General features: G+C 43.1%; 1 protein-coding gene across 12 annotated transcripts in view; it reads right to left on the bottom strand.

Annotated features, from left to right (window-relative positions):
* Positions 1-4,249: 4,249 nt before the first annotated feature.
* Positions 4,250-20,742, bottom strand: part of LOC127586470 (uncharacterized) — a 76,102-nt gene continuing 59,609 nt past the window's right edge. For 11 of the 12 annotated variants that reach the window (XM_052044468.1, XM_052044465.1, XM_052044464.1 and 8 more), the window contains 7 exons: positions 17,565-17,692; positions 15,297-15,417; positions 13,685-13,800; positions 12,649-12,772; positions 11,314-11,573; positions 7,228-7,339; positions 4,264-5,900 (listed from right to left, as the gene is read on the bottom strand). In XM_052044468.1, the coding sequence (XP_051900428.1) occupies positions 5,891-5,900; positions 7,228-7,339; positions 11,314-11,573; positions 12,649-12,772; positions 13,685-13,800; positions 15,297-15,417; positions 17,565-17,692 (871 nt within the window). In that variant the 3' untranslated portion in view covers positions 4,264-5,890. Of the gene's footprint in view, positions 5,901-7,227; positions 7,340-11,313; positions 11,574-12,648; positions 12,773-13,684; positions 13,801-15,296; positions 15,418-17,564; positions 17,693-20,742 lie in introns of all 12 variants that reach the window. The other variant, XM_052044473.1, reaches the window with a different exon arrangement.

Raw genomic sequence — 20,742 nt, forward strand, 5'->3', positions numbered from 1 at the left:
AAAGACACTATAAGAATGCATGTTGCACTGCATGAATTCAACTTGACATGTCAGTGATTGGCTCCCCTCCCCTGCAAATAGTCACCCCCTGTAAAGGTGTGCTTGCACTGATGTCGAGTCAGTGATGACCTTGACAACAGAGCAGTCTCAAGGGGCTGAATGGCCTACTTCTAATTTGTATGCAGGGTGACACGCAAGGATACAACTGGCATTTGTATAGTGCCTTTAATGTGATAAAATGATCAAAGGTGCTTCACAGGAGTGCATTTTACAATGGTCCTTTGTACTGGGAGTGGTGACCCAGAGTTTGGTCAGAGGCTAGTTTTAATGGGAGATAGAGAGAGAGAGATGGAAAATTTTAGGCAGGGAATTGTAGAACTTAGGGACCAAGCAGCTGAAAGATGAACCCAAAGATGTAGCCATCAGGGATGTACAAAACCCCCAGAACTGAGGGACAGAGTAATATCAGGGTGGAATTTTACAAAGAGGTCACATGCAGGAAATGGGAAGGGAGGGGAAGAACATGAGAGAAATTGAAAATAAGAACAGTGGAGCATATTATTGTCACCCACCCTCTCTATAATCATAAAATCTAATTGCTGAAAGTAAACAGTTTGGGAGTTGATCAAAGTTTGATTGCAGTTTGGCAGAACAGGGAGGAGTTTACTCATTTGGACCTGTCAGCAAAGGCTCAGTCATGACCTGTGGCTACTGCAAGCAAGCTGTGTCCTGGAGTTGAGTGGTGTGACGAACCACTTCAGAGGGTTATGTGGGTTTGGGGGGGGGGGGGGGAGTTCACATGTTTCCTTTCATAAAAGGATGTCAGTGAATCACATGGGTTTCACTGATAATCCAGTATCATTGGTCTGTTCACCACATTTACAGGTAGGATGTGGAGGCTTTGAAGAGGGTGCAGAAATTCACCAGGATGTTGCTCAGATTAGAGAGTATTAGCTATAAGGAGTGGTTGGACAAACTCAGACTGCTTACTCTGGAGGCTGAGGGAAGACCTGATTAAAGTTTATAAAATTATGAGAGGTATAAATAGGATAGATGGATTCTTTTTTCCACGGCAGATATGTCAAGTTCTAGAGGGCATAGCTTAAAGGTGATGGGGGGGGGGGGGGGGGGGAGTTTAAAGATTTACGAGGCAAACTTTTGCTTTACACAGAGTGGTGGGTGCCTGGAATGCATTGCCAGGGGAAGTGGTGGAAACAGATACAACAGCAATGTTTAAGGGGCATTTAGACGGGCACATGAACAGGTAGGGAATGGATGGATACAGACCACGTGCAGGCAGATGGGATTAGTTTGCACTATAGCATCATGGTCGTGGGCCAAAGGGCCTGTTCCTGTGCTGTACTGTTCTACGTTCTATTGAAAATTTTGAACTCCGGAGACCATTCAGCCCATTGTGTCTGTGCCAATCGAGAAAGAGCTATCCAACTTAATCCCATCTTCCAGTGCCATGGCCCTGATGGTACACTGTTAACCCTGGGGTATGTTCCTGCCTCCACCACCCTTTCAAGCAGCAAGTTTCAGACCCTCACCACCCTCTGGGAAAACTATTTCCCCTATTCCCTCCCTCACCCACAATCCTTCTACCAACTATTTTACACCTCTCTCCTCTGCTCTTTGGTTACCTGATTAAGGGAACTGCATCCTTCCTATTTATACCTTCTAAGACCCTCATAATTTTATAATAAATATCTCCTCAGCATCTGCCATTCCAAAGGAAAAAACCCTGTCTTATTTGATTGCTCTTAATTACAATTTTCCAGTCCTGACAATATGTTGTAAATCTCCTGATAATTAATTTCAGGAAATGATGTTGAGATAAAGGATTAGCCGTGATCTTGTTCAATAGCAGAAGAGGCCCAGGGGGGGTTAAATGGCCTACTTCTGATTCTATTACTTGTTCCTATTTTCTAACTCGTGGGTGTCCCATCAAATACTCTTAACAAAGGCAGTGCTGAAGGAGCTGTACTCGTCATCAAACCTGTGCGGTCCAGCCGTAAGAGTGTGACAGGTGAGTGTAGAGGGAGCTTTACTCTGTATCTAACCCATGCTTTCAGTGCCCTGGCAGTGTCTGATGGGACAATGTTGAGGGAGCTTTATTCTCTACCTAAAATGTACTGTCCTTGTCTTGGGACCATATGACAGGACAGCATAAAGCAAGCTTCACTCTTCTTCAAACCTGTTTTTCTTTCACTCTGTCTAACATGTTCCTTTTTCTTTTATTTCTCCTTTTCTGAAAGTTAACATAGGTTCTCCTCTTCACTCAGTAGGACAGCCTTCAGATCACTGGCACTCAGCCAACTTCAATTCATGGAAACAGGTGCAGATGCTGTCCTTGTGCTGGGTGTGTGGGATGGGACAGTGTAGAGGGAGCTTCACTCTAACTTTTCCAGGGAATGTGTGATGGGACAGTGTAGAGGGAGCTTTGCTCTAAATAACCTTTCCAGGGAATGTGTGATGGGATAGTGTAGGGGGAGCTTCACTCTAACCAACTTTTCCAGAGACTGCGTGATGAAGGGGAGTGGCAGTGGTTGATGGGTAGCCCCACTTGACAAGAGAGTAAGCACGCAGCAACTGGCGAGCAGGGGGAGAGATTGAGACTCAAGAGGGAATGGAAGGGGAAGGACCTGGAGGGAGCCGAAAGAGCCGGTGGGGGGGGGGGGTGTTGCTGAGAGGAACGAGGGAAGAGGAGATGGGCTGAGGTGGGAGAGCTTAAGGGAGGGAAAGTGAAGGAAGGTGATGGCAAAAAGTTTGACTGCAAGATCACGTGGCTGCATTCATGTTTTTCCATGGTTGGAGTGCAGCTATGTGTCCACGTACATGTGTACATACTAGGTCTGTGGAGCAGATCCTGATCTCCATTCACCTCAGGCCTCCTTGCCGTTGGATTGAGACCTCCTCCTGTCGAGCCTGTGCAATGGCCACCCCCCACGATGCGGCATCGTCCACTCAGAACTTGAGTGGAAGCAAGTCATGCTCAATCCTTAGGGACTGCTCAAGCAGAAGAAAAAGACTAATTTCTTGTTCACTAATTCTCTCCTTTAAACTATACATGCATTCAGTTCACTAAATTTAATTTTGCCAACTGCCATAGCAGACTTTGGATTCAAGATCTACAGAGTATTAGTCCTCGTCTCTGGATCACTGTGCAACAGTACTCCACAATGTGCTTTTGATACTTTGATTTACGTATGTATTGGATGCTTTCATGTGGAATTTGTTTACTATCTTTGCATCATGGCATTTGTGGACTTAAAGGGACCTCACAGTCATACAGCTACACAGCACGGATACAGACCCTTCGGCCCAACGAGTCAGTGCTGACCATGCTGCCCACCTAGCTAGTCCCAGTTTCCTGCGTTTGGCCCATATCCCTCCAAGACCCACCCCTCCAAGTGCCTCTTAAATGACACTATTGTAGTTGCCTCAACCACCTCCTCCAGCAGCTCATTCCATGTACTCACCACCCCTCTGGGTGGAAAAGTTGCCCCTCAGGTTCCTTTTAAATCTTTTCCCTCTCACCCTAAACCTATGCCCACTAGTTTAGGACTCCCCTACCATGGGGAAAAGACTGTTACCGTCCACCTTATCCATACATAATTTTAAACCTATGTAAAGGTAACAAGTTGCTGAAGCCCCAGCACTGAACACCCAACTAGTTATGGTTTACCAACACGAAAATGACTCATTTATCCCTTCTGTATTTTATGTCTTTAAACCAAGATCCATACTACCCTCAGGTGCTCTTTACACTGCACCTTATCAAGTGCCTTTTGGAAATTGAAATAGCTATTCTGAATTTACCTAATAACTACATTCTGAAAGAACTAGTTAAACTTGATTTCTGTTCCATAAAACCATGACTGATTGATCTCACTGTGGTCTGCTTTCTCAATTACCTTGTTACTACTACCTTAATGATGGTTTACAATTTTTTTTCTGATTACTAATGTTAGGTTAACTGGCCTTTCTTGAACAATGCTGTAGTGCTTGCTCTTTTTCAATCCGCTGGGGCATTTCCAGAATTTAGGAAGGTGGCAATGCATCCACTACATCTGCAGTCACTTCTTCTAGAAGTAGTCTAGGATGGAGGCCATCAGATCCAGAGATATATTAGCCCTTGCTCCTGTTAGTTTCTCTTGTATTTTCTTTCCTCCATAAGCTATTCATTGCTTTAATTTTTGGTTACCTACTTGGAGAACTTTCTGAAATAAAGTAAAAAGACCATATACATCAATTTTTTTTTAATGAAACAGGTATCTAATGTGTTTTCCATCAATAGCCTTAATTGTTGATCTACTTCAATAACCTAGACAACAAGGTCAAGCCAAACATATAAAAATACATTTAATTCCTTTTAAAAACTACCTGCTTCTGAGGAATGGTTTAATTCAAATTTCTTTCCATATTCATATTTTCTTATGATATTCAGCCCATCACTCTCTGCCAGCCCACAAAGCAATACCATTCCCTCCATTAATTTTCCCCTGTAGGTGAGGTTATTCTCCCCCACATTCCCATTAATTTTACCACTCACCTACACTATACAGTGGTCAATTAACCAACCAACCGTTGTGTTTGAGATGTACGAAGAAACTGGAGTACCCAGGGGAAACCCACATGGTCACAGGGAGAATATGCAAACTCTACACAGACATCCCTGGGGTCAGGATTGAGCCTGAGTTACCAGAGCTGTGAGGCAGCGGCTCTACCGTGTCACCCTGAAAACAGAATATTAAATACCGGTAGATGGATGAAAATGACTGATATTAGGATGCAATCCAATACATCTTAAGGTTAAGTGAACTAAATTTTAAACACAAATGGGAAAGGGCAAGGGTTCTTGAAAAAAAAATCACTTCAGAGAAATAAAGTAGGTGCAACCAGCCATCCATCGTTGAATCTAGACAATATTATAAGCCAAGTTTAATCTTGACCAGATACCAATTGGGAGGGGGATCCATGGCTCACATTCTATCTCATAAGGAGGGAGCAATATCAGGAATACTTCCTTAGTCTGTGCTGGTATCATCCCCCGTACATGGCTCCAAATGTTAGTTCAGGTTTTGCTGGTGAGCTTGGATGAAAACAATCCCTAGTGCTGACAGAAAATGGGTTTCCCCTCAGCAAATCCAATCTACTTTATCTTAAATCATCACCTCTGGTTTGCAAGCTGTCAGTCATTGGAATTTCCCACCATTCTTGAGCAGATGTAAATATTGTACACGTGATTTGCACAAGGCTGCAACCATTACACTCGGGAGACGGTACACAAGCTTGTGCCCACAACTTTCATCATCCGTAATAAAGATCCCCAAGACTCAGCTGAAAGTGCCAACAATGCACCAGTGTTGTTCCGTGGAGATTCCAATACAGTAATTCCTCAATTTACCAATTCTCACTATAATGACATGACTCTTTAGGGCATGGCTTTTTGATTTAAGAAGCTATTTTACTCTAAAATTGTGTGCTAATCTCTGTACATAAGAATCAACTGGACCAAAATGCCCATTGTACATTTCACCATTTCAATTTACAAAATTTTGTTTAAAGCATTTTCCAGGAACACATCCTTTTGTAAATTGAGGAGAGGCTGTAGCCAATTGAAGAAATAACTGGTAAAAACACAGGTGAAGTTGGGCATGCCACACAACCACTGATCTATAAAAACATGGGAATAAAATAACTTGACAGTAGGTTCAGAGGAATTCTCAATGTAGGTCTCAATCAAAATTACCGGGTGGAAGAGATTCCAGCTGCCAAACAGCAGGACACAAAATGTCGCAGAACTGGGAGTACAGAAATATAACTTTAGCATTGATTACAAGTTTGACTTTCCTCTTCTTTCTTTCCGTCGTGGGACATTTTTGTTTTAGGTATACCTGGAATGATATCAGAGAAGGAAGCAAGAGTAAGTTACAGTGTTCAAATTAATTATAAATTAAACGGAGAGAATGGTTAGGCCATGGCACTGATGGGTCCATAATCGGAACTAAAGAAAATAGCAGGAGGCCATTGAGCCCCTTATACATGCCTTGTCAGTCAATAAGATCATAGCCGATCCTTTACTTCAGCGTCACTTTCCTGCACTCACCCCATATTCTTTGCATCCTTTAATCTGTAAATATGTATTTATTTCAGATGAATACAGTGACTGAGCCCCCCCTTGGACAGCTAATTCCAAAGATTCGCCACCCTCTGAGTGAAGAAATTTATCCTCATCTCAGTTCCGAATGGCTCAACCCTTGTTTTCAGACTGACTCCTACCTCTAGACACCCCAGCCAGGGAAATACCATCCCTTCATCTATCCTGTAGAATAACATGCTCCGTGGGATCGGAGACACAGATGACACAGGAATGGAACTAGGGACCTCCAAATTCTTGCATCAGTTAAGAGGTTGGGCGGAGGACCAGTACAAACCCACACAGATTCAGTCTTGGCAGGGTTGCTCTGGTGGAGGCTTGGTTTGGCCCAGGCTGGCTGGGATTGGAAACTTACGTAGGCTTAATTGGGCAAAAGTAAACATACAAATGCGGAGGAATAGGCCACTCAGCCCGCTCCACTAGTCAACAACAGCATGGCTGATCTCGCTAACCTCAACTCTGCACTCCCACCTATTCCCAGTGACCCCGGCTCATCAAGAATCGACCTCTCCCTTAAAAACTCTGCTTCCACTGCTCTTTGCAGAAAAGTATACCAAACACTCGCAATCCTCTGGGAGATAAGGTTTTCCCTTATTTCTGTCTTAAACAGGCAATAGATTTTAAAACAGTGATCCCTAGTTCCAGGTTCTCCCACAGGAGCAAACATTCTTTTCATGGCTACCCTGTTAAGGCGAGTTGGGATCTTATACGTTTCAATTAAGTTGCCTCTCATTCTTCTAAACTCCAGTCAGTGGACGTAAGTGTAACTGATCTAACCTTCTGCTCATAAGTTAACCCCCTATTCCAGGGACCCAAGCCACAAAGGACCAGTCCAGTTACAGGCTGGATCAGAATAGCTGAATGGTTATAGAATGGAAGGAGGCTGGTCAGCCTGTTGACTCTGTATTGGTTTTATGTCAGAGCAATCCATGGGATTTTAATACTCCCATCTGAAAGGTGACAGCTGGGAAAACGTGGCACCTCCTCAGTACTGGCTAGAGTTTGGGATGGTGCAGGGCAAGGTACTCTATGTCAGGACAATAGATTAGGTCAGGAGTACTCACTGCTTTTTTGAGGAATGTATCTCGGCACCTATGGAGGCTTTGAAGGTTGATTTCAACCCGTCGAGCGTGGCTTTTGATGGCAGGTTCCGCACAAACAGAGAGTTAGAGGGAGCTGAAACAAGAGAAAAGTAAGTCGGTGATAAATTCAAATAAATTGCTCTGATTTTCAATAAACCTCAGATGAATGTGCCTCACCTATGGTGCAGGGTAGCACTATGATTCTTAAAGCGGGGGGTGGGGGACACAGTGGTAGCTAAATCGGGTAATGGTGGTGATGGGGAGGGAAGTGGGAGGAAATTAGTTACAGAATTGAGGTTTGGGGAAAGTGATTCGGGTGTGATAATTCATGGTGTTGAGTGAACAGAATTGACTAAATCATCATACCATGTTCAAAAGCAGTATTATCCTCTGCCAGCAGATTGTCAGTACATTTGTTGCATATTCCAGCTCTAAATGGCAGTGCCACAGGAAGAAAGCCAGGGTGTGGGAAATCAATGGATAATCAAGTTCATTAAAACCAACTGGTGCTGGGAAATTGAGTTCTCGCCACTAAATGTGCCAAGCACAAACAGTACCCGTTAAGGCATTATATACTCTGAGCCATAAAGTTGTACAGCATAGAAACAGGCCCATCATCCATCTAAACAATCCATTCAGAATTAAAATGTTGTTCTTTAGTAAATGAATGAATCCATGTGTGGTAGCTGTAGTGTTGAAATGTTATGCTATTGTTACATCGTTGTATCCACATTAAATAAACAGGCCCTTCAGCCCACCACATCTATGCTGACCTTTTTGCCATCTACGCTTAACCCATTTGCCCACATTAGATCAGTTTCCGTCTATGCAATGCTTGTCTAAATGTCTTGTAAACAGAGTGATTGTATACGATTGCTCGTCCAGCAGGGAGTTCCAGACATTAAAGCAAACTGGGTGAACACTTTGTGGAACACCTGCGTTCAGTCCACAGGGCAACTCTGAGCTTCTTGTTACTTTAATTCTGTATCCCACTCTATGCACCCCCCTCCCCACACCCCCCTCCCCAGACTGTTAACAATGAGGAACAGCACCTCATCTTCTGCCTAGGCGTGTTGCAGTCTCCTAGATTCAATATTGAATTCTACAACTTCAGGAACTTGATTTCTGTGTGTCAGTCACCCATCTGTGATATTAGCTCAGCTTGTTAATTTTCCTGTGTATTTTTCCTCTTTTCCTCTCTGGGCATGGAAAATGTACCCAGCCTGACCTGGTGGGCATTCCTCCTGCTCTGCATTTTGCACTCCAACCTTCTCTTGTCTACGTTCTCATTCTCTAACTGCTCCCATTCACTTATTAACCAGATAACCTTGTTTACAGCTTATCCCTATAGTCACGCTAGTTTTACTACAAGAGGTATCCCCTCCTCCACCCTCCCTGCAATTTAGTAAGCTTCCTTTGTTCCTTTCCAGTTTGGACGAAGGGTCTTCAAACTGGAACATTAGCTCTGTTTCTCTTTGCACAGATGCAGCCTGACCTAGAATTGTACACCAAAGAAATGGGCCCTTTTGGTTGCTCGTCAAGGCTGACCATGATGCCTATCTGCACTAATTCCATTTACCTGCATCGACCTGTATCCCTCTACACCTTTCTTATCCAAGTACCTGTCCAAATGCCTCTTAAACATTGTAATTGTTTCTACCTCTACCACTCCCTCTGGCAGCTTGTTCTAGATAATCACCATCCCCTGTGCAAAAAAAACTTACACCACACATCTCCTTTAAACTTCTGCCTTCTCACCTTAAACATGTGTACTCTGGGTCTAGACTCACCTGCCTTGGGAAAAAGACTCTGACTTTTGATGCCCCTCAATTACATAAACCTCTATAGGTCACCCCTTAACCTCCTGACATTCCAGTGAGAATAAATCCAGCCTATCCAATTTCTTCTGATAACTGCAGCCCTCCATTCGAGGCAACGCCCTGCTGAATCTCTTCTGCATTTGCTCTATTGCTACCACACCCTTTCTGTTGTGTGGTGACCAGGATACTCCAAGTGCAGTCTTTTGTTTTGTACAGCTGCAACATTACGTCCCAACCTTTATACTCAATGCCTTGGTCTATGAAGGCAAGCATACCACATGCCTTTATCACTATCCACCCACGTCGCCACTTTCAGCGAGCTGTGGACTTGCACTCCAGGTTCCTCTGTACATCAATGCTCCTAAGGCCCCCGCCATTTACTTTGTCCTACCAGAATTTGACTTCCCAAAGTACATTACCCACACTTATCTGAATTAAATTCCATCTGCCACCACCCAGCCCTGCTGCATATTTTCAGTACTTTCTGTTCAAGATACCAACCATTAAAACTTTCTCCTCAATTCCCCTTTGAAACTCCTTCCTCCCAACTTAAACCAATGCCCTCCTGTTTTGATACCCCTACCATGGAAAAAAGAATCTATCTACCCTATTTATGCCTCGCAGTTTTACTACCCCTAACCTCCTCCACACCAGGCAAAACAAGCTCAGCCTATCCAACCTCCCCCCCCCATAACCTCCCCTTCTAATCTAAGCAACATTCTGGTGAATCTCCTCTGCGCTCTCTCAGTGCAACATATCCTTGGTGGGATGACCAGAACTGCATACAGTACTCAAGTACAGCTCTTGCCGCATATTCACAACAAACACTTCCAGTGAAGGTTGGATACTTGAAGGCAAATGAGTAAAACCTTGGTCAGAGATGGGTTTTAAGGAGTTATTTTATTTCCCTTTCTCTTCTGGCAATCTCAGATTTCACTCGCCTCTTTGCATTTACACTTCCTCCAAACACACCTTTTGTTATTCATCAGCCCTCACCATCTGCCTTAAGCCAGTACCACCTCTTGTAGCACTCTTCTGCCCTTTACCCTCTTAAAGACCTTCCCTCTTTTCTCTGCCTATCCCAACAGATCAACTTCACATTCTCTAACTTACTTCCAACTTTTCCCAATTCTGATGAAAGGAGATAAACCTGAAAAGTTAACAATATTTCTCTCCCTGCGGATACCGCCTAAACCGTTGAGTGCTTTTTTTTTTTGCATTGAATTCATTTCAGATTTCCAGCATCTACAGAACTGCACTTTTGGGTGCAACTAGGAGACCTCATTAGCCATGATAAAACATCTCAATATAGTGTCGATTAAACTGAAGGGACAGTTTTGAGGTAGTGCCTTTAATGCTGAATGATGAGGTACACCATCTTCCACTCGTGCCTACAAAATCAGCTGCAAGGACACCCTTCACTGGGAGTTTGGTGGAGTCCCCGAGGGTTCCATCACAGAAGTGGACCCAACAAAGAAGTGGACCCAACAGGTACATGTTCCACTCGTCACCTAGAGATTACCTGCATAACTGGGTTCTGTTCTCCCTAAATGTACGCTCACCTCAACCAGCAAGATCCCCCTTCTCACCACCACTAAATGGCGAACAGGGATTGGCAAGTGGGATATTCAAACCCATTGACTTGGAAGATTGCTGCAGCCAACAGAGAGGGAGGCCAGGGAAGAAATTTAAAACTAGATCATGAATTTTCAAAAGGTGGTGATGCTTAACTGGAAGCAATACAAGTCAGCGAGTGCAGAGGTAAAAGGGACTTAGGACACAGGCATTAAAGTGGGAGATGAGACGTCAATTTGGGCCAATTTCACAGGTGTGGACAAGATTTTCAGTGGCCGTTAAGTCAGGAGGAACCAGGCATTGTTGTGTCGTGATTGGTGGCTGGGGAACAGAGTTTGAAGCAGGGGCCAAAGATGACAGCTTTGATCCATGCAATACTAACTTAGAGGAAAATTTTTGTTCAGTGTTACTGGGCATCAGATGGGCAACTGGACAATCTGCAGAATGTCACCGAGGGGCACCTGAAAGGACAAATCAGAAGGAGGGGGTGTTTCATCCAATGGATGGAGATCAATTTACACCCAGGTGAGAGAGTAGACAGGCCAGTGGGATCTGGGCTAATGGCAGCAATAATATTCCCAATATGAGCAATCACAGTGGTTCTACAATTTCTAGTAAGCACAGACAGCTCAAATAAGCAAACAGGAGGCCAAGTAACCCTACAGGTACTTACGTGACAGATCGGTCTTGCATTTTTTGCTCTTTTTCTTCTCTCCAGGGAGTTTCTTTTCTGGGTTTCCTTTCTTTTTTGCTTCAGCAATTTTCTTTTCTCCTCTCTTTTTCTTTTCCTCTTGAAGGAGATTCTTTTCTGGCCACTCGTTTTTTCCTGCTATAGAGTCAATTCGAACCGCTTGTCCTTGAATCCCTTTTTCTCTGAACTGCGTCAGGGCTGCCTTGGCCTGTTTTGCTGTCTTGTATTCTATATAAGCAATTCTGTAAATTAAACATTAAATATTACAAGAGAAACAAAAAGCACAATAGCCAAATCCAACCCAATTAGAAATTTATGACTCCTCTTGCACACAGAGGCTTTCAAGTTCACTGACAGGACACTTGTAGAATACAGTAACATAGATGAAGGCCATTTGGCCCAGTATGTTTGTGCTAGCTCTTTGGTAGAAATATTCGACAAGTCCTACTCCTTTGCACTTTACCAAAGACGTTGCAAACTGTTTTTATCTCCTCTCTTTATATATTTTATCCAGTTCTTTTCACCAACACACTTTATTCCTGGTCACTGCCGGCACTTTTGGCAATCGTTGTGACATCTCTGTAGAATTCTTTCCTGTACAATTTTATATTGGCAGTGATGCTTTACTCTGTTGAAGCGCTATGTCATTGCAAGCTGTTATCAGTGTGACAACAGCTATTTTAATAGTAGATTGATCAACCTTTCATTAAGATGATGTCAAGAACGCACAGGAATGCAAAAAGCTGCAGAGAGCAGTGGATTCTACAATTTTTCTTGTGAATGCTGCTTATATTACGCTATGTGCCTGTGATGCGGCTGCAAGTTTTTCATTGCACCTGTGCACACACATACTTGTGCATATGGCAACAAACCCGACTTTGAAATTTAAGTGCAATCAAACCAGCCCATAAACAGCAGCTATCCTGAGCTGAAATCTCTTCACTGATTGCCATGCCAGAGCAACAGATGCCTGTTGACACACAGGAGGAAGACAAGACTGGTTTTGCTCCTCGTATCCCAAGAGCAGATGACAATAACTACATTCCCAAGTTCTCATGCTGGCTCAGATCCCCAACTTTACCACTGACTGCAGCTGCCAGAGCCTCAAGTTCTGGAATTCCCTCCCTAAACCTCTATCCCCTCTCTTCTTTTTAAGATGCTCTTTAAAATGTACCTCTGTGGCAAGCCTTCAATAGCCTATTCCATTATATTATGTGGCTTGGGGCACAATACTTCTGTGAAGCAGCAGGGATGTTTTACTCTGCTGAAGAGCTATACAAATGTAAGTTGTTGCCACTGTGCCTATGGTTTACTTACCCTTGTGCCTGGCTGTCATTTTCTTCAGGGACTCGGACATCCTTGGCATCAGTAAACAAAGCTTTTAGATACATCTTACTCAATGGACAAGGGAGGTGTCTCACCATAAGAATCTTCTTTCTCTCTGAAGAGACAACATCAGAGACTTTATGCATCCTGGAGACTGCATTTTGACAACCGAGGTGAAATGGAATCTATATCTAACATTATTGCCTGCTGGTGACACAAAACTCTCCCTGGGCACATCCAGGTCAGGACAAATCCAGAAAGAAGCTCCTTCTATACAATCTAATTAAAATGGAATTACAATAAATAATAAGAACACAAGATGGGCATTCCTGAATGAGAAGTGACTGTGAATTTCAACAATATTTCAAAATTGCAGACGCTGGAAGCCTGAAGCATACAGAAAACATTGGAAATACTTGACAGGTCAGGCAGCATCTGTGGAGAGAATCAATGCTTCGGCTTGTTGATCTTGTACAAGAACTGCTGTCATTGACCAAAAACATCGATTCCCCACAGATGCTGCCTCCCTTACTGAGTAAAGACGACCCTGTGCTACAGGGGAGTCTGCATTCCAGGAAAATGGTCTGTATTGGGATTTTCTGTAACATGAAGCCACGTCATCTGTACGTGTGTCAAGAAACGGGAGTTGAAAAAAAAAATTATCTTCCTTCTCCCCACATAAATTCCATGAGAGCGAATTTTATCCTGCATCTCAAATTTCTGGTTAGTGATTCATGAATTCTAGAAGGACAGTTGTCTGTTACCTGAACGGTCATAAGGTGGGAGGGTCACCTGTACTTCCAAAATATTATGTTTCAATTAAGTTCTGGTGTCATGAAGCTCCTTGCAGTAACATTTAAACTCACGGAGTGCACTCCCAGATAGAAGAAACTAAAATAGAAACCTTTTAAGCAAAAAGTGGTAGCTGCAGTGATGGGTTATTTCTGGTTGGATAAGTTAGGCTGGGCTGAGTGGCTTATCTTATCCATAATTATTCTATGAACTGTACATGTAATAACAGACATACCTTTGTTCCTCTGATGCACAGATTGCAATTGAATTAGGTTTCCCTTGCATTCAATTTCACTTTTACTTAGGGCACCATCTGCTGCTTCTGTTGTTTTAAATGCAATTAAGGCAAACCTGACCAAAGTAAACGAAAAACAAAATCAGTTACAGCCCAAGTCCATGCTGCTCTCTATGGCGCATTCCCATTCCCCTGCTCTTTTGTGTAGCCCTGCAGATTATCTTCCCTACTGTGCAGCCGATTCCATTTGAAAATTAATGGAACTTAAAACTGCAGATGCTAGAAACCTGAAATAAAAACAGAAAATGCTGGAAACACTCAGCAGGTCAGGCAGCATCTGTGGAAGGAGAAACAGTCAATGCTTCAGATCAGATTCCCTTCATCAGAACTGGGAAAGAGAGAAAGCAAGTTAGTTTTCACTGGCAGAGAAGATGGGGTGGGGATGGAAAAGGAATCTCTATGATAGGATGAGACTAATGGGTTAACTTAATGGACAAAAACAGTATAATCTGATTCTGACACGTGTTACTGATAGAAAGGCCAGACTATACTAATGGAACAACAAATAATATGCTAGAGGAACTCAGCAGCAGTGGGACTGGGGAGTTGTTGACGTTTCAGTTCGAAACCCTGCATCACGACAAATGGAATCCATTTTGAAGGCTGACTGACTGGCTGTTTGACCCCACTGACCATGCACTATGTAAAATAACATTACCCTCACGTCAGTAAGTGCTTGCCTACCCTAAACAAATTAACTCTACCTCTGTGATGGCTCTCTTGTTTTTAATCTTTGCAGCAAACTTTTGCAAATATTTCAAAAACCTTTAGCAGCGAGTGTGTTGCAACTCAATCCACTTCATTAAATTGGGCTCTTGCTCTGCTTCATTCATTCTATAGCAACCACGGTAGAAGATGCTGAATGTCTCTCTTGGGTCAATCTATGGCTGATGTGGCCATCACCATCTCTGCTGCAACTTAGACATGTGCTTCCACCTTCCTTAATGCAAAGATCAAGTTCCCTCCTTGTGGTTTGTTAATGAAAGATACACCAGTCCCTGAAGTACCCATCATATGAATCATATGATTTGGGATGTGGTTAGTTGGTCCTGAGCTGGCTCTCTGAAAATGTGATTTAATTATTAGTGCAGCTTTCCCCTAATGTCTCCTTTATAGCAGCTTTGAATCTGGTACACAAATCATCCAAAAAAGCAAAATGCTGGAGGAACTCAGTGGGTCAGGCAGCATCTGTAGAAGGAAATGGATAGTTGAGGTCTCTTGTGTCTGCACAAATCATCCTCCTGCCTCCTTTATTCCACCACTCCCCACCCTTCTGAACATCCAAAAACATCTTTTCCTTGGGTTTAAAATACATCAGGGGATAGGTCAGTTCAGCACACGGGAGTCAAGGCCCCACTGTGGTCCTGCAGTGTGAGAGCAGGGAAAGGGCTAACTGTGACCCCGACTGATGTTGTTATCACAGTTTGGGGAAGTTATCCCAGTAAAGGTACTGGTGTACAAGTTGTTCCACCTTTTTGGCACTTTAAAAGGGTACTTGTAAGGGTATTTCAGACTGTGCATTCCAGGTCACAACAGTTTGTGGATTAAGTACCTCTTGCTGCTTTTCTGATTCTCCTGTATCCAAACACCAGCAACTTTCTTGAACAGCTTTTTAAGGTTCCTGGCAGAGACTTCACTTGGAAGACTTCGAATATAGAGCGTCCTTCGACCTTCTGCAATGCAAAGAAAATTAAGCTGCAAACCTCTAATCTATCTGAATACTCGACAGCGATGTGTAGCTGGGGAGGACTTGATCAAGAGTACAAAGGAACCCTCTCTTCCAAAGGACTGCTGGATAATTGAAACTTCCAAGTCCAAGACAGATGTTTTTTTTGTTGGGTAAAGGCATCAGGGGACATTGGATTGGAGGATGGAGCACAGTACAGATCAGCCAAGATGCCAGGACCACTGCTTGATTCGAAGAACTCCTGAGCTACTCAACAACTAAGGCTAAATGATGGGCAAAGATGTGGCAGATGGAATTTGATGTGTAAAAATGCGAGATTATCCATTTTGGCTGAAAAAATAGTAACGTAGAGTATTATTTAAACAATATGAGACAAAGATGCTGATATTCAGAAGGTACCTGGGTATCCTTGTACACTAATCTGTGAAAATGTTAATCTTTATTTATGGGCGGCACAGTAGCATAGCAGTTAGCATTATGCTGTTATAGCACCAGCGACCTGGGTTCAATTCCCGCTGCTGCATGTAAGGAGTTTGTACATTCTTCCTGTTTCTGCGTGGATTTCCTCCGGGTGCTCTGGTTTCCTCCCACATTCCAACGACATACAGGTTAGGAGCTGTGGGCATGCTATGTTGGCACCGGAAGAGTGGCGACACTTGCAGGCTGCCCCCAGCACATTCTTAGCAATGCAAAAAGACGTATTTCACTGTGTGTTTCAATGCATGTGTGACTAATAAATAAATATATTATCTTAAGAGGATTTGAGTACAAGACTAAAGATGTATTACTGCTATTATACAGGTCTCTGGTGAGACTGCACCTGAAATATTGTGTTGATCTGGTCTCTCCACCCAAGGAAGGAAACAGTTGTGGTCGAAAGAGAGCAATAGGAGGTTCACTAGATTGATTATTGGAATGGAAGGATTTGTCCAATGTGGAGAGAGGAAGCAGACTGGGCCTGTATCCTCTGGAGCTTAGAAGGAGAGGTGGTCTTACGTACTAAGTTCTTACCAGGTTTCTGAGGGTAGACGCAAGGATGACGTTTTCCCAGGCTGGATTTTCTCGAACCAGGGGTCAGCGTCTCAAAATAGGGGGTCAGCGTCTCAAAATAGGGGGTCAGCCATTTAGGACAGAGGAGAAGAAATTTCTTCACCCAGGGGGTAGCAAATCTTTGGAATTCTCTACTCGAGGAAGCTGTGGAGGTTCGATCACTGTACAGTCAGGACAGGGCCTGTAGATTTTTGGATATTAAGGAAATCAAGGGATATGGAGTTACCACTCCACCACAAAGACCAGCCACAATTTTACTGAATGGTGGTGCAAGCTTGAGGAATTGATTGGCATACTCCTGCTTTTACTTCCTATGTTCATATGCTTGGAATTTTTGGAATTCTATCCCTCAAGACTGCTATTGTTGACATGATGAAGTATACACTGTGCTGAGATAGAGTCCTGAAATATAAGGATCAGTTAGAGAAGAGCAGTTGAGGCCAACTATCAGACTGACCGTGATCTTAATGAATGGCAGAGCATGCTCGAGGAGCTGTATGGCCTACTCCTACTGTTCTTGTGCTAAAATACAGAGAAAGCACAGGCATTCCTTAGTTTTCTCACCAGCAGTGGCGTGGTACTTCAGCCTCAACAATCTTTCCTTATAGGGAGGGTAAAGTGGGAGAGACCCAATGATAATAAAGACACGTGCCCCTTCATACCAGCCACAACGAAAGAACCGGACCAGACAGTTAAATTTCTACAGCAGCGTGGGAAGTGAGATTACCTCAGTAGGAATTATTAAATGTCTGCTTGTACAGCCTAGATACATCAATGGAAACAGTATGGACTGGAAGTGTAGAGAACACGCAATACAAACCTGTTGGACAGAATCCAACATAATTGGACGTGGTGCTGCATGTGGCAGTACTTGCCACAGGAGAGTGATGCCAAGCTCCTTGGAGAGGAGACAGAATTGATGCTCCCCTCTGGCATCAAGCTACACTCTTCAAAGTGCTTTTGACATACATCCAGGCTTAGGAAAAGAACCAGAGCTTTCTATTTTCTTGAGGACACCCTATGCCAGGAAGAGATGATGCCCTCAACAAAGCATTTAAAAATCAAACAATGAGGGGTAATTACCAACATCCAGAGCTCCCAGTTTCGCCACTTTGTTCAGCCTTACTGCTTGCCCAAAGATCTTGCGAGCGTTCAATTTCAACGCCTCGTTCAGGTCCTCCTCACAGTGCAGTTCAATGCAAGCAGAAAATCTAAAAGAGATGCTTATGTCAATCAAAGAAAATGGTAGGCCATTTCCCTTTAAGCCTGCTTCACCATAGAGTCAGAGTCATACAGCATGGAAACCAGTCTTTTGGCCCAACTTGTGCATACCAACTGTGTTGCCCAGCAAGCTAGTCCCATCAGATTTCTGAATGATCCATGAACATTACCTCATTATTCCTTTTTTGTTGCAATATTAATTTATTTTTGTAATTTATAGATTTTTATGTCTTGCACTGGACTGCTGCCACAAAACAACAGATTTCACGTCATATGTCAGTGTTAATAAATTTGATTCAGATCTACCTGCATTTGGCCTATAGCCCTCTAAACATCTACTATCCATGTACTTATCTAGATGGCTTTTAAATGTTGCCTACGTGCCCGCCTCAACCACTATTTCTGGCAGCTAATTCCAAATACGCACCACCCTTTGTGTGAAGAAGCTGCCCCTGATGTCCCTTTTAAATCTCGCCTCTGAACTTAAACCTATGCCCTCTTGCTTTTAGCACCCACTCTCTGGGAAAAAGACTGTGCTTTCACCCTGTCTATGCCCTCGATCTTATACACCTCCATCAGGTCACCCCTCAATCTCCTATGTTCCAGGGAATAAAGTCCTAGTCCACACAACCTCTCCTTGTAACTCAGGTCCCCCAGTCCAGGCAACATCCTGGTAAATCTTTTCTGCGCTCTTTCTAGTTTAATAACATCTTTCCTACAACAGGGTGACCAAAACCATACACAATACTCCAGGTGCAGCGTCACCAACATTTTATATAACTGCAACATAACTTCCCAACTCCTATACTCAATGTCCTGACTGAAGGCCAGCGTGCCAAATATCTTCTTCAAACAACCATGGCTAATCCTCTGTCTCAATACCATTATGCCTTGCATCTAGGAATCTATATACTCCTTTCCTAAATGTATTCAGTGACTGGGCCCTCACTGAGTGAAGAAATTTTTCCTCACCTCAATCTTAAACGTCTTACCCCAGTACCTTGAGACTCTGACTCTCTTATTCGAAACAACCCCACCAGGGAAGCATCCTCCCCGTATCTATTCTGTCAAGCCCTGTCAGAGTTTTGTATGTTTTAATGAGCTCCACTCTCATTCTAAACTCGAGTGAACAAAGGCCTAGTCAGTCGATCACTCGTCATAAAACGTTCCTGTCATCCCAGAAGTCCATCTGGTAAACCCTCACTACACTCCCTATGGGGAAAGTACATCATCCCTTGGGCAAAGATATCAAAACTGCACACAATACCCGCCAAGGTCTTGTACAATAGTAACATCACTGATCCTGTACATGAAAGCTCTTGCAATAAGGCCAATATACCACTTGCCTTCTTAACTGCTCTCTGCACCTACATGCTTGCTTTCAGTGACTGGTGTACAAAGAACCCAAGTTCCTTTGCACAACAATTCCCTATCTTTTGACATTCAAATAATACTTTTCCTTTTTGGTTTTCCAACCAAAGTGGATAACTTCACATTTATCCACTTTATACTGCATCTGCCACATGTTTGCCCACTCACTCAACTTGTCCAAATTGCCTCACAGCCTCAGTGTTGAACTCACAACTAACAATCCCACCCACTTTTGTGTTGTTGGCAGACTCAGAAATATTACATACTGTTCCCTACTCAAATCATTGATACATAGTCCGACCCAAGCACTAATCCTCGTGTACCCACCAGTCACCTGCTACTCAAAGTCCCATTTATTCCCCACCATTTTGTTTGTCAACCAATTTTCAATCCAATCAATTTGTAAATACTCCAGGGAGTGAGGTAAAACAATGCAAAGAAAATTTCTTATTTCTTCAACTTCAATATAAATGCAAGCTATCCTTCTGGGATAGTTCATAAATCCTCATTATATGCAAAATCAGGCTCAGGGAAGGCTATGATTTTTAAATAATTCATTCACAGGATTTGAGTGTCAAGTGGCAAGGCCAATATTTATTGCCCTAGTTGTGTTGATTCTTACCTTGTCAACTAACTTAGGTTAGGTAAATGACCACATAAATCCTAATTAATTCAAACTTACGACTTCACTTTATCAATTTTATTGTCTCAATGCAAATATCCACGCAAGTTATGTTGACCCTGGGTCAATAATTCCTGAATGCTGTTCCTTTTGGATCAGTACTCACTCAAACTACTACCTCCTGCCCCAGGCATGGAGATCTTCCTTGTGATAACTGGTCTCCCCGGAGTTCTCGCTGCTCTCTCTCTGAAGTCCTTCATTATTATTCTTTGTCCTTATCAGTACTGCACTGTTACATTTCGATTCTGTTGGTTCTAATTTACTGGGCTCTCCTCTGTCCACCGTTCATTGGCTCTGGGCCAAGGCTGCAGGTAGCATTACCTCATTGCTCTTCTCCCAAATAATGATATGCCTCTGATGTCATTCCTTTGCTTTTGGCTGAATCAGGTCATTTCAAACCAGTCACAGTCAGTTCAAGTCAGACACTGGGCTCAGATTATTTCAGTTCACGGACACAGACTACTCTTCTTATTAGCCCACGTTGATTCTTCCGCCTTATCAAAGAGCATCCTACAATTAACTTCCTATTTGGAAATAATCTCTGATTTAGCAGATTATCAGTGGGGCCTTTGTTATGTCCACTTTCGATTACTTCAATCCAACAAGAGTTAACGTAGAAAACGACAGCCTCTATTTCTTCCACCACCTGGCGAGAACTAAGATATTTGTTTCGTCTACTCGCCTACTGTCCTTGACTTGTTCTAGCTAGCTGTTCCGCAGATTAATTACTTTAGGCCAACAGTTACCTTTGGCTTCCTGGACCGTTTCATAAAATCAGTAAAATTTGGCTATTTGGCCCATTGGGTCAGTGCTATCTCCTTGTAGAATTCTCCAGTCAGTCCCAATTCCCTGCTTGTTCAAATTAATTTCCCTCATGCCTATCCAATTCCCGTTTACTCCTCACATCACCACCACATTATGTAAATAAAAAATTTCACATCTGTCTGTAAGTTTTGCCCACACTTTTAAACTGTGTATTCTAGTTCT

This window comes from Pristis pectinata, chromosome 37 (assembly GCF_009764475.1).
Source record: "Pristis pectinata isolate sPriPec2 chromosome 37, sPriPec2.1.pri, whole genome shotgun sequence".
Taxonomy (NCBI): Eukaryota; Metazoa; Chordata; class Chondrichthyes; order Rhinopristiformes; family Pristidae; genus Pristis; species Pristis pectinata.